Source organism: Rhincodon typus, chromosome 16 (assembly GCF_021869965.1).
Source record: "Rhincodon typus isolate 14 chromosome 16, sRhiTyp1.1, whole genome shotgun sequence".
Taxonomy (NCBI): domain Eukaryota; kingdom Metazoa; phylum Chordata; class Chondrichthyes; order Orectolobiformes; family Rhincodontidae; genus Rhincodon; species Rhincodon typus.
Genome location: NC_063347.1, coordinates 18,165,679 through 18,180,851, shown reverse-complemented (window position 1 = coordinate 18,180,851; position 15,173 = coordinate 18,165,679). Strand labels below are relative to the sequence as shown.

General features: G+C 40.0%; 1 protein-coding gene across 1 annotated transcript in view; it reads right to left on the bottom strand.

Moving 5' to 3' along the window:
* ecm2 (extracellular matrix protein 2, female organ and adipocyte specific) overlaps positions 1 to 14,733 on the bottom strand; it is a 50,211-nt gene extending 35,478 nt beyond the window's left edge. The window contains exons 1-2 of the mRNA XM_048606710.1: positions 14,620 to 14,733; positions 5,498 to 5,803 (exon numbers count right to left, since the gene is read on the bottom strand). Of these exons, the coding sequence (XP_048462667.1) occupies positions 5,498 to 5,783 (286 nt within the window). The 5' untranslated portion in view covers positions 5,784 to 5,803; positions 14,620 to 14,733. The remainder of the gene's footprint in view (positions 1 to 5,497; positions 5,804 to 14,619) is intronic.
* Between the last annotated feature and the right edge of the window lie 440 nt (positions 14,734 to 15,173).

Sequence of the window (15,173 nt, the reverse complement as noted above, 5' to 3'; positions counted from 1 at the left end):
GTTGCATGCAGAGTGCAGATGCTCTATCAAATGGCCTCCGAGTCTCCGCTTGGTCTCACTGATGTAGAGGAGGCCTCATCGGGAGCAGTGGATACAGTAGACCAAGTTGACAGATGTGCAGGTAAATCCCTGTTTGTTTTGTGCCTTGAATAGAGATGAGGGGGGAGGTGTAGGGGCAGGTGTAGCACTTCCTGTGGCTGCAGGGAAAGGTGCCGGGGGTGGTGGGGCTGGTGGGGAGTGTGGAGCAGACAAGGGAGTTGCGGAGAGAGCGGTCCCTACAAAAGGCAAGTAGGAGTCGGGAGGGAGATATCTCTTTGGTTGTGGGGTCCGATTGTAGGTGGCAGAAGTGGTGAAGAATGATACGTTGGATGCGGAGGTCAGTGGGGTGATATGTGAGGACAGGGGAATCCTGTCTTCATTTTTGTTGGGGGAGGGGTGTGAGGGCAGAAGTGCAGGAAATGCAAGAGATGTGGTTGGGGGCATTTTTGATCACTGGAGGGGGAAGTTACGGTGCTTGAAATAGGCGGACATCTGGGATGTGCGGAAGTGGAACGCCCCATCTTGGGAACAGATATGCAGAGGCGGAGGAATTGGGAGTATGGGATCGTATTCTTGCAGGAAGGTGGGTGAGTCCAGATAGCTGTGGCAGTTGGTGGGCTTGAAATAGATGTCAGTTTCGAGGGGTCACCAGAGATGTAGATGGAGAGGGAGGTGTCAGAGATGGTCCAGATGAATTTGAGGTTGGAGAGAAAGATGTTAGTAAAGTTGATGAACTGTTCAAGCTCCTCGTGGAAGCACAAGGCAGCGCCGATACAGTCATCGATGTAGCGGAGGAAGAGGTGAGGGATAGTGCCAGTGTAGCTGCGGAAGAGGGACTGTTCCACGTATCCTACGAAGAGGCAGGCATAGCTTGGGCCCATGCAGGTGCCCAAGGCCACCCCCTCAGTCTGTAGGAAGTGGGAGGAGTTAAAGGAGAGTAGGGATGAGTTTTGTCAAACAGATGAGGGTGTCGGTGGAGGGGGACTCGTTGGGCCTGTGGGAGAGGAAGAAGCAGAGGGCTTTTAGGCCATCTGCATGGAGGATACAAGTGTACAAGGAAAAAAAAAACAATAGCTGATTTTTTAAAATGTTCATGTTTGAGGTTGACTTTCCATCAGAACATAGTTCCGAGGTTCTATTTCAAAAACAGTCTCTCCTAAAGCTACTCAAATGTTTTCACTGGTGGGAGCATCTTGGACTAAGGGACATAGTTACAGAATATGAAGACATGCATTTAAAACTGAGATGTGACAGAATTTCTTCTCCCAGATGGTGGTGAATGTCTGGAATTCTCTACCCAAAAGAGTTGTGGAGACAAGTTTGTGTTTCAGTCTGTAGTGTTTTGTTTCTCTTTTTCTTAAAAATGGCTTGTCAGGTATAAGAATATAAGGAACAAGAGCAAAGGTAGGACATTCATCCCCCTTCAAGCCTGCCCTATCACTCTGAGGTGGTGCTAATCTGTGCCAAGACTTAACTCCTCTTTAGTACCAGATCCTTAGCTCTCAAATTCTCAACATTTCAAATATCTATCTACATTTTAAATGCTTTCAGTGGTCAGAATCTTGCATTCTTCAATAAGATCTTTCCTCATCCTTCTAAAGTCCATTAAATAAAGGCCTAATCTGATTAGCCATTCTTTTTAAGTCAACCCTTTCATCCCAGGAATCAGCTATCTGAACTCTTCCAGTGCTAACATATCCTTTCTTAAATTCGTTGATCAAAACTCCAGGATCTGGCGATCAAAAATCAGGCAGGTTTAATAAATGATCTAAAAATAAAAGATTTCCTAGAGAGCAATGATCAAAACATGGTAGAATTAAGCATTGAGCTTGAAAACAAGGTCGAAAACAACAGTGCTGAACTTAAGTGAGGATATTGACAAAGGAATGAGTTGGGAACAGAGTTTAGGAGAAAAAACAGTTAATGAACAATGGCATACATTTAAGAAAATAGTTCATGACCCAAAACAAAGAAATATCACAGTGAGAAACAAGGATTCTATAAAGGGTGTAAGCTGATCATGGTTAACCAAACAAGTTAGGAATGGTATCAATTAAAAAGTAAAAGCATACAATTTGACAAAGATTTGTGGTAAAGCAAAGGATTAGGAAAGTTTTAAAAATCAATAAAAGATGACCAAAAAATTAATAAAGAGGAAGAAAATAAACTATGAAGATAAACTAGTAAGTAATATAAAAATTGTCAGAAAGAGCTTAGAGTCATAGCATTATACAGCATGGAAACGGACCCTTCAGTCCAACTCGTCTGTGCTGACCAGATATCCTAAACTGATCTAGTCCCATTTGCCAGTATTTGGCCCTTATCCCTCTAAACCTTTCTTATTCGTATACCCAGCCAGATGATTTTTAAATGTTGTAATTTTACCCACTTCCACCACCCCCTCTGGCAGCTCATTCCATACATGCAGCACCCTCTGCATGAAAAAGTTGCCACTCAGCTCCCTTTTAAATCTTTCCCCTCTCACCTTAAACCTATTTCCTCTAGTTTTGGACTCCCTCACCTTGGGAAAAAGACCTTGGCTATTCACCCTGTCCCTCATGATTTTATAAATCTCTATAAGGTAACCTCTCAACCTCCGACACTCTAGGGAAAGTAACCCCATCCTATTCACCCTATAGGTCAAACCCTCAAGTCCCGGCAATATCCTTGTAAATCCTCTCTGACCCCTTTCAAGTTTAACAACATCTTTCCTGTAGCAGGGAGACCAGAACTGAAGGCACTATTGTAAAATTGGCCTCAGCAATATCCTATACAACTGCAACATGACTTCCCATCTCATATACTCAATGAAGGCAAGTCTGCAAAATGCCTTCTTTACTACCCTGTCTACTTCTGACTCTACTTTCACGGAACTATACACCTGCACCCCTAGGTCTCTTTGTTTAGCAACTCACTTCAGGGCCCAGTCATTAACTGTGTAAGTTCTGCCCTGGTTTGCCTTACCTAAATACGACAATGTATCTAATTTAAACTGCATCTGCCACTCCTTGACCCATTGCGCCATCTGATCAAGATCTCGTTGTACTCTGAGATAAGCTTCTCCATTGTCCCCTAACCACCAATTTTGGTGACATCTGCAAACTTGCTAACGATACCTCCTATATTCATATCCAAATCATTTACGTAAGTGACCCAGCACACTGCTGGTCACAGGCCTTCAGTCTGAACAACAACCCCCTGCCACCACCCTCTGTCTTCTACCTTCAAGCCAGTTTTGTATCCAGTTAGCTTATTTAAATATGCAAGATAGAGGCCAATGTATAAAGAGAAAGACCTGAGTAAACTTGGGCCCTTAGAGAATGAGGCTGAAGAAATGGGAGAAGATTTGAATAAATACTTTGCATTATTCTTCATGACAGGGGACATTAATTGTATTCCAAAAATAATCAAGAGGCAAAAGGAGGAAAGGAAATACATTTTAAAAAGTCACAAAAGAAAAAGGACCGGCAAAGTAATGGGACTAAAGGCCAAAAGTCCTCCAAACTTGATGGGTTGTATCCTAAGATTTTTAAGGAAGTAGCTATGGAGGTAGTAGATGCACTGCAAGTAGTCTTTTAAGAATCTTAGATTCTGAAAAAGTCCCAGAGGACTGAGAAACTGCCAATGTTATGCCCTTATTCAAAAAGGGAGACAAAAAAATTGGTAATTATAAGCCAGTTACTGTCACTGGGAAAATGTCAGAAACTATTAAAAAGGATGTTAAAAAAATGCATCTGGTTCAGTACTGTCCTTCCGGAAAGAAAATCTGTTGCACATTTGACTCCAGACCCACAGCAATGTGGTTGCTTCTTAAATGTCCTTGGGCAATTGAGGAATGAACATTAAATGCTGGCCTTGCCAGTGACACCCAAATCCCACGAATGAATAAAAAGTATTAAAAATAATATAATCAAGTAGAGTCAGCATGGATTCATGAAAGGAAAATCATGCCTGACAAATTTATTAGAATTCTTTGAGGAAGTAACAAGCAGGATAGATAAAGAGGAAGCAGTGGATGTAATATATTTCAGTTCTCAGAATGTGTTTGATAAGGCGCCACATATTAGGCAACTTAATGAGTTAAGTGCCTATGGTGTTGGAGGTAGTATATTAGGATGGATAGAAGATTGACTAATAGAAGACAAAGAGTGGGGTGCCTTTTCAGGATGGTAACCTCTAACTATTGATGTGCTACAAGAATCAATGCTTGGGCCACAATTATTTACAGTATAAATTACTTCATTGAGAAAGATGAAAGTACTATAGCCAAGTTTGTGGATGACACAAAAATAGATAGGAAAGCAAATGGTGAGGATGATATACAGTATGCAGAGGGAGAAGTGAGTGGGCAAAGACTCAGCAGATGGAATATAATGTGGAGAAATGTCAGGTTATGCATTTTGGTAGGAAGAATAGAAGAGCTGAATGTTATTTAAATGGAAAAAGACTGCAGAAAGCTACAGAGTAAAGAAATTTGATAGTCTTCACCCTTGAATCAGAAAAACTGACATCCAAGTTCAGCAGGCAATAGAAAATTGAATATTTGCCTTTATTTCAAATGGACTGCAGTATAAAAACAAGGGCAGTCTTTCTAAAATTATACAATGGACTATTCAGACAATACTTGGAAGGCCATGATCAGTATTGATCCCCTTATCTGAGGAAAAATATACCTGCATTGGAGGCAGTCCATAACAAGTTGACTAGGCTGATCCCAGTTTAGAGGGATTTTCTTATAAGGAGAGGTTGAGTAGGTTGGGCATGTACTCATTGGGATTAAGAAGAATGAGAGGTGTGTGGAGAACAGATCAGCTTATAGTGTTGAAAAGGGAAACAAATCCATTTACAGTTCTCATTTACTGTACAGTATTATTGCTTTCCTGGTGGAGTTATGGTGACCTGATCAGGAAATAGTTGCTGGAGAGACTGCCATCTGTTTCTGAAAGATTTCAGTTTAAACCCAAGTAGTCACCAAAGGTTTTATAACAATAAAATGTGTTTTTAGTGTACCAATAGCAATCTAACATCAGTATACATATAAAAATGCCAAATGTATGCATATATAAAAACACCAGATCAATATGAGTCTACTGCAGTTGACAAAATTTACAGCTTTAGGGATTATAGTTAGTGATCCATCCTTTCCAATAGTTCATAACATATTTTTGAACCAATCTGATGCATTTTCATCAGAGGCAGAGTTACAGTTTCCACGTGATGTTTTCAGATTTTCTGAATGGTACATATTTATACTTGGCATTTATTATTTTTATTTTAAATGAGTAAACCACTGACATTGGAATAATTCTGATGGGATATTCTCAGTTTCCAATATTTCCAAACTAAAATATTCAAATGGTTAATGTCAACAATTTGTTTTCTTGAACTGTGATGAATTTTACCTTAATGGGTATAACTGTGGATGCAAAGACACTTCTGTTATCTTTTCATCACTAACCTGGTAATACATTGTAGTTGGTTTCAGTTTCATCAACACCTATGTATGAATCCAGGAAGGTTGCAGTGCTTTCATCTGCATTAATGTTTGGAACTTTTGCAGGGGAGAATGAACGTCTAGGTTTGGATTGTCTGGCTGGATTGCGATTCACAATGCCAACTTGTTGTTGTTTTTGAGAGTGGAGCTGCCTCCTCTGACCCCTGTTGGTTGCCTTAATTTCCCTCTTACCAATTATATCACAAAAGTTGAGAAGTAGGAAGAACAAAACAAAATTGTTTACATTCATTATTTTTCTTTAGGTATCACCTGTAAAAAGAAGTGAAAACAAGAACATAAATTTCATGAATTTTATTCCCCAAGTTTCTACAGATAATAAAATTAATATTTTACAGCTTCAAAATGTATTCATTTTGATCTAAATTAACCTTCAGAATGGTAATTTAATTTGCATGTTCATATAAGTAGCAGTTTATATATTATTGAAGAAGTGAACTATGGAGTATTCGTCAAGGAACTACCTGTTTGGGTTAAACTGAATAATATAACCATTTCCTGTAACCAGTAGAAATTTTTTATATCAATGTGGAAAATATGCTCATTGAGTTATGCTCAAAATAATTGCAGCTCATGAGACATGAAAAACATTTATCTGATAGTTAGCTTGGCAATGTCTTTATATTACACTCAATACCTGCTAAGTAATCAGTTCTATTTTACAGTCACTAACAAGCTGAAAAGTGGGATTTAGGCAACATTTAAGTGGAAGAATGACACCAGGCAGACTACTGTGAGATTTGCCAGAGAAGAAAGAATAATAACCAGGTCTTCTATTTATAGTCCTTCTGCGTATGACTTTTGCCTTGCTGTGATTGATCATCCAGCCATAGAGAGCATTCAGCACTGATTCATCAAACTGATTAAAAAAAAAGGGAAAGTATATGAACGAGAACCTTGAGAAATTAGGACTAACGCTAAAGGGAATTTCATAAAACTTTTTAAACTATCAAGCACTTTCATAGAGTTAATAAAGTAAGCCTGTTTCCACTAATAATTTGTCTTTACTTTTATGATTCTCAATGCATCATGGATTTTAAGTTATCTAAGAGATTGAGAAGATAAATTATGAGAAGTTTCTTTAAAAAATTAAGCAAGGAATACTGAGGTAGTGCCTATTGCTTTTTAGGGAGCAAAAGTTAGGAGCAGTAAACATTACAAGACAATAAGCTGATACCGGCACAATGAGTCAAGAAGCCTTCTTCCATATTATGAACCTCTGTGGTTCATTATGTAGACTTTCTGATGAAAAATAACACAAATGTCAAATGAGAGAAAAGGAAGCTGGAAGTTGCACAAATCCTATTCATGAAGTGCCCATGCATTGGAATGTATGCGATTTATGTCAGATTTTACAGTAAAACAAAAGTAATTTGTTCCAACAGATCTACACTAGTGAATTATCTAGAGCAGCTGTTCAAATGTAAAATAATTTAAATAATGATTGCAAAACTTAATACTTAGACATTGCATGAGGATAACAAAATGGAAAAAATTAATCTGCAGAAAGAGTTCTTGATTTGCATGTAAGCTGGGGTAGTACTGACTTTTGAGTCAGAAAGTTCTGGGTTCAAGTCCCACCCTAGGACTTGAGATCAAAGTACATGACATTCTAGTTCTGTACTATTGGAGGAGCCATTTTTCAGATGTGACGTCAAACCTGGGGCCCATCCGTCTCCTCGCATGGAACTAAAAAATTCTTTGATAGTATTTGAAAAAGAGCTTGATGTCCTGTCAGCATTTATCCCTCAATCAACATCACAAAAAAGTTTATCTGATCTATATTATAATTTGGAAATATGCGTCATGCAAATTAATTTCCAAGTTTCCTCTTTTCAACATATTTCAAAATTATTGTGGCAATGTTAAATGAATGGTTGTAGACTATAGCACAGTATACCAACAGGGATCTGTTGATATGGGTATCAAAATCATCAGCGCAGTATGCAAACTTGCAAAAGAAAGCAAACAAACTGTTCGTATAACTGGAGGCAAAGTACGTAAAGTTAATGTACTGACAGCTTGATAGAGCACCGATTCAGCACTAGCTAAATACCTGAGTATTTAGTTCCAGTCACTTCACTATGATTGGGACATTGAAAAGATACAAAGGAAGTCAACAAATCTGATATTAGAGGGAGTCAGAGGCTGAGACGATTGATCCCAGGGATGAACAGCTTGTCATATGAGGAGAAGTTGAGACTGTAGGTCTGTACTCCATGGAATTTAGAAGGGTGAGGGGGTATCTGATTGAAACTTACAGGATACTGAGAGGTCTGGATCGAGTGGACGTGGAGAACATATTTCTACTTGTAGAACCCAAGGGCACGGAGTCAGAGTGAAGGGACAACCTTTTAGAACTGAGATGAGGAGGAATTTCTTCATCCAGAGGGTGGTTAATCAGTGAAACTGATTGCTGCAACGGGTTGTGGAGGCCAAGTCATGGAGTTCGTAGAATCCCCTCAGTGTGGAAACAGGCCATTCAGCCCAACAAGTCATTGAGTGTATTTAAAACAGAGATAGATAGGTTCTTGATTGGTAAGGGGATCAAGAGTTATGGGGAGCAGGCAGGAGAATGGGTAGAGAAACATATCAGTCATGATCGAATGGTGGAGCAGACTCAATAGTCTGAATGAGCTAATTCTGCTCCTAAATCTTATGGTCTTTTAGTCTTGTATTAGGCATTATGCACTTGAGTTTAAAAGGCTAATAAGGCTGGAAAAAGGCTAAGACTGGGCCAGTTTACACAAGAGAAAAAATGATTGTGAGATTATATTGTAGCTTTGAACATTCTTAAGGGACACAGTTAAAATTAAATTCAGTAATTACAAACCCTAGCCAGAGGGCACAGTCTCAAGTCCATAACGGGAAATGTTTATGCCTAGGTACTTTGTATTGTTGGTATTGAACAATCAGAGCACTGATGACAGAAAAATTCAACAGAATTTTTTTTCCCAAAAATTGAAATTATGAGAATATAATGTGTAAGGTAATGGATATGAAAAGTTCAATCTGAAGTCCTGTTCACTCTGATGTATAATAGAGCCACTGGATGGAGATTCAAGCAGTCATGGGGAGTCTTAAGAAGTCTTGGGAAGTTCTAGACAGTTGTAGTCTTCTGTTCTTCATGCCGCCATCAGTTTAATGTAACTTGTGCTTAGCGTTACCTTTCATCACGGTTGCACACTAGAAATTAAGGCCCACTATTCCCTGAGTCATCACAAAAGTTTTTTAGAAGTTCGCAGCATACCTTTCTTTTAGACTAGGTTGATAGAAGTAATAGATCAGGTTTCTGCACTTGACTATAATTATTATTTATTACAAATAAATAGTTCTTGCTAAAGGTAAACAGTTCCATCAATGTATAACCCTGCTAGTTATAACTAACCACCTTTTAAACTCCCCCTCTACATTCTTATATAGACCAACACAGACAGGGAAAGAGACTTGGGTGCTATGGGTGGAGGTAAAAGACTGGGAAGGCAGTTCAATAGTCCCTGTTCACAGAGTCCACTGAGATGGTCCTTTAGACAGGACATCCTTGATATTCCGCCTTCAGATACTTCCATTTGCTGGTAAAAAGTATAGGGTAGTTGGTTCACAGTTATAAAGTTGTTTGACTCATCAATTAAAATCACAGTTTACGGCAACTGAAAAGATGAAATAATCTGGTTGACTTCAGGCTTTTTGCTGCAGACCAAAAACAACAACTCCTCCAGAGGTCAAAGGGCTTCTGTGAAAATCTGCATACCCTCATACCATTTATCATCAATAACTGGTCACGAATCCACAAACTGATCAGCTCCTTGTTGTTGACAAAGCTGCGTTCGTACACACCCCTTGGCTCCAGCTCTTCGTCAAACTAGTTTTCCACTACTGCTTGAACAAGCAGCTGTGTAAACAGTATTTACAATGAGTGCCAGGTTACTTGTATTTAAAAAGTGCCGCAATCCTTCAATAATCTTTGATTCTTAAAACAGTTTTTTTTCCCTATTTCAGACCACAATCAAAAATGCAGAAAAATAAAAAAAGATACAGCCTTTATAATGGCTTCTATGATGTAATAAACCTTAACTTGTTACCTAAGGTTAGCGCCTTTTCTGCTAAGATTTATACATGGTTGATCTTTGACAATAAACTAGTAGAAAACCCCTGGACAAGCCTCAGAAGAAAGTTTGATGGCAGTATTCTATCTAAGGTATCCAAGTGTTATCGTCAATATAACATGGTGAACAGCAGTATGGATCTGACTCCCAACACAAAGAAACTAACAGTGAGAAGAATCCAAGTAGAAAGGCACAGAGAAAGTGCACAGACCTTTAAAAAAGGAAGAGCTAGTTAGTCAGCAGCTGAAAAGCATTTCAACGGAGATCAATCAGCACAAGCTTTTGGAATCTAAATCAACGAGCAGCCACACTCTGGGTCTGTCCTGCCTGTTGCAACAGACGTACCCAAGGATGATGATGATGATAATGATGATGATGTTGTCTTGGATGTTGTGTATAAGTTACGATTCCAAGAGCATAACTGTACCGGGCTGTTACTTGACTAGTTTGTGAGAATGCTTTGCCAATTTTGGCACTAGTTTCCAAATGTTAGTGAGAAGGGCTTCGCAGAGTCAACAGGGCTATGTTTGTCGTTGTCATTTCCAGTGCCTTATTAGTCAGTGGGTGGTGCTCTGTCCAGTTTAATTCATTTTTTTCACTTTAATGCGGCTGAAACAATTGAATGGCATGCTGGGTCATTTCAAAGGCAGTTAAGAGTCAACCACATTGCTGTGGCTGTCGAGTCACATTGAGGCCACACCAAGTAAGGGTGGCAGTTTCCTTTCCTATAGAACATTAATTAACCAGGTGGGTTTTTACAATTTTCAGTTTCAATTTAATCGTCATCATTAGACCTTTAATTCCAATTTTTTATTGAATACACATTCCATCATCTGTCATGGTGAGATTTGAGCCCAGGTCCCCAGAACTATAAAGGACGAAGTCTAGTGCTGAGACAAATGTGCTAGCACTGCCTTCTTCATACTGCAACAATAGGCCTTTGATAAAAGGGATCTTTGGAAGTCACCAAAGGCCCTAGTCTGTAAATCTGTTGTATTGACCACCCTCCTCTACTGCAGCAAAACCTGGACCATCTACTGACATCCAGTAAGATCCTTGAGAGTTTTCAACAGCAAATCCTACAATGAATTCTGGGGATCAATGGGAGGACCACCAGACTAAGACAAGCATCCTCCATGAAGTTGCAGGTACTGGAATTGTTGTCCTGCTCCAAGTCCAATAGACAGGCTATTGCATCTGGACAGACAAAAATCGCCTACCTCATTATGTTCTCATCTCCCATGGCCAACACTCAAAAGGATAACCAAAGGAAATGTGTAAAGATACGCTCAAGATCGATCTAAAGCAGACACATTGACACCACTGACAGGGAGGAGAAAACAGATGTCGCAAGCCATTTCGAGGCTCAGCAACTGAAGTGTTAGTTGGAACAATGATGGCAGAGGAAGGTAGAAACCAGAGCTTTAGGTTTCATTTGCCCATTAAACAATGTGGCCCCACTAGAAGAAGAAAATGTGGACCCAAAATTGGGCTTCATAGTCATCTGAGGACTTATCCAACCTGATAAACGTCATCCTTGAATCTGAGGGACTGACGATGATGATGTTATCTAGAGCCAACAAAGCTCATTCTTAAGTAAAGATGTGCATTTTGTCCTCATTATCTTGCAATTCATTGACGTAGTTCAACCACTTCATTTGAAAACTAACATTGGCCAATCTAGAAAAACATAACCAGTGGAAGATGTCACAGACCTTGCAAGATTAATGAATGAACCTAAGAAAAAGATTCAACCAAGGGAAATTACATACTTGAGTCAGAGATTTATTTCCCACTATCAGTATGGAAGAAGCCCACAGATTTCAAAACTGCAGAAAATCTCTTCCATCACTGATACCACTGAAGAGTCCTCAGAGGTTAACTATCAGCAAGACTTGATACTAAACTAAATACTGCTCGTGCTTTTGAGCAATGCAATCTATCTGAAATCATTGGTGAACTTTAAATTGAACTAGAATGACAGCACATCAGTCTCCTACACACACTCTGATGATGCAGTACAGTAAGTACCACTGATGGCTGGACAGCTGGTTTGTGATGCAGAGTTCAATTCCCACACTGGCTGAGGCTACCATGAAGAATTCCCCTTCTCAACTTCTTCCCTCGCTTGAGGCATGGAGACCCTCCTTGGTTAAACAACCAGTCATCTCTCTAATGGGAGAGCAGCCCTATGTCACAAAGCATTCATGTTACGATGGGTGCAACCCAAATTTATTTGGAGCTCAATGATCCGTTACTACTGGGTGGCATGGTGGCTCAGTGGTTAGCACTGCTGCCTCACAGCACCAGGGACCCGGGTTCAATTCCACCCTCAGGCGACCGTCTGTGTGGACTTTGCACATTCTCCCCGTGTCTGTGTGGGTTTCTTCCAGCTGCTCCGATTTCCTCCCACAGTCCAAAGATGTGCAGGCTAGGTGGATTGGCCATGCTAAATTGCCCATAGTGTCCAGGGATATGCGAGCTCGGTGGACTAGCCATGGTAAATACAGGGTTACAGGGATAGGGTTGAGTCTGGGTGGGATGGTCTTCGGAGGGTTGGTGTGGACTCGATGCCTGCTTCCACACTGTAGGGATTCTGTGATTCTATGGTCTGGTAAAGTTTACCGGATTACTTTGTGCCTGGTACTTTGTGCCGTAATGCACGTAACTCGGTGGAACATTGGCAGGGTCTTGTGTTAATTCCTTTTCAGGTTTTCATCCCTACTTTACCTGCAAATGAATCTTTTCTATCTCAACCTTAAATAGATCTCCCTATGTGATGACTTCATTCCCACACATTGCAGTGGTGCCCGCTACAAGTGCCAGTTTTGCCTATATGTGTCACTTTCTAAGGGGCTATTAAGGATGGGCAAGTGACATCCAATCCCCATGAAGAAATTTGAAGATATCTGTAACAAAATGAGCTTTAATCCATGTATGCATAAAATGGAAAGGATGTAATATTCTAACTCAGAAAAGGGTTTCTTTACAAAAGTATGCCCCCAAGCTTTGCTTCCTGAAAACAGGTACAGAAATAATACAGGACTACGCAAAATAAGATATGATCTTATTTCTGCTAGGAATTGTTGCCTTCCTCATTAATTGGTCGAAGTACACGGAGGCTTTGACAAGTCAGTAAATGGAACTCCTAGGTAATGTGTCAGCAGTTCATCATATAATTATTTTGGGCACTATACTATTGATTCTGCAGCTTGTATGACCACTTCTGTGATCATCTCTGGATGAACAAGAGACCACGGCAAGTGGGGTTTGAAGTGGTCAGGTCTCGTATCAACTGCTGCTGTGCAGCAGCTAAACAGATGATTGTGGCTTGCTTCGTGACCTCCCGTTGGATTTCTTTCTATCTCAGAACATTCATGCAAACCTAAGAGGAGACCATTGGAAAGTCAGGAATATCTTAATTTTGCTGCAACCCTCTTGGCCGAGCATGGGCTCTGCACCTTCCTGATGAATTCTGCTAAGTGCATAAACCCTCTCACTGCTCTGTCAGAATGTGACTGCCTCAGTGGATTCAACTTGGGTGGGATCAGAGTGTGCTCCAAGGAAGACCTTGCTAGTTTCTGCACATTCCAATGCTGTTCAGCTTACTTCAGTATCAACTGATCAGACGATTTGGGGTCTTCCAGCATTCAATACTTTAGTCATTGCTGATGAAGAACTGTCCGTAAACCCTGCCAATGCGTGTCTGGCTTTGGCATAGGCCACTTCCATAGAACTCTTATTCACATTCTTTTGTGCACAGTAGATGTACTCACCTTCACGGCTAGGGTTAGATGGTACCTAGGAGATAGAACATCCATTGAGGAATAGGAAAAAAATCCTTAGAATTGCCATCTCCAGTAGGATGCATTCTAGCCAATGTGAATTATACAAAGTAAATATTATGTCCCACATGGGATTTATGAGCTTCAATCCTATGTACGTTATGGTGTGTAAAAAGAACAAATGGAGCATATTAAATATGCCTGGTCAATTGTCCATGTCTGACCATTCTGGATGGCAGTCTGAGCGATGATAAGGGACAGTACTTTTGATCCTGGAGGACCCAACTTGATACCTGTTGGACATGCCCACAGGGATGTGACACCACTCCAATCAGCACATGTTGCCTTCCTACTTACCTTGGCAATCTATTCACTGGCCAAATGGTGCAGAGACCAAACCTGACATGACCACTGGTATGCAGGGCCTTCATTCATCTTCCTTCCCACATCGAGGACAAACTAATTCTTAGCAATCAGGAACAAAATGCTGCTGTGACAGTATATCCATTGTTGTCAATATTCCTAATTAAGAGTCACTAACAAATATATTTATTTGACTGACTGGCCCAATTCCCACGGAAACAATGACTTTTCAGAAGTCATTTTGACAATCATAGTCCAAAATTGTGTCGTGCCTGAATATAAGAGGTTCATTTTCTCCTCCCAGAATGATGACTGGAACCAGTTCAACAGCTTGTTGAAGAGATCCAGAATTTCTACACTGATTTTGTTCCCTGTAGCTCTGGATTGTCACGGAGAAGTTGATCCTTCTTCACCACTGCAGTGGGTTGGTTGGTTAGTCTGGCTACTGAGATTCTTCCTCAATCCTGTTACGCATTATCAAGAAGCTCATACACAATAGTCTTTTGTCCAGACAGGGAAATAAAATATTCTAGACTCCCTGGGCCTGAAATTCGCTACCATTCTGCCCTTCAACACCCTCCACCGCAACCAACAGATAATCCCAGATTAGCCATTTTAAGTGGTAGGAAGAGGTATTGTTTAGTTTCTGGAAGAAAATGTCTGGCGATATAATTCAGCTGAGCTGTCCGTCTATTTCCAGCTGGTGCTCCCATTAGTAACTGAATAACTACTTCCAGTTTGCAATTATTGACTTAAACATTAATGTTTAAAACAACCATTGCAAAAAAAGATTAAAAAAAAGGAATGAACTTACCAGCTCCCCCTCCCACCAGACAGGCACATTCTTTGTACACTCACTTGGAGCGTATTTGAAAGAATTTGTTTTTTCAGAATAGTCTGGCTTATTCCCTGAGTATGTAACAGCCTGGGTCCCTAGGGTAAACGAGTGTTGGTTGTAATAAAGAATCAAAGACAGGCTTCCTGAAGAAACAAAAAGCTTGCTTGGAGGATGGAAAGTTATGATTCAGTGGTCCTTGGGATAGCAAGGCTCAGCTGGGAAACTCCTAAAAATGCAACAGCTATTGTAAACATTACATTTTTTTATTCTGATGAGGTACGTAATTATGCTACATTATACAGCAGACCTAATATAAAGCATATTTAATTGTCAGCTGACATGATTTTATGGTGGCTTGGGAAAAAGCCTTTTAGAAAATGTGTATAAATCCAACTTTGTTTTTTTAAAGTTATATTTGTAATCCTGCTCCAGCAGAAAAAAATGAAATGGAACAATGTGAAACTTCAGGGAAATCAAACAAAAGCCACAACTCTTGTAGGAGAATCTTAATTGCTTTAGTTTTAAATTCC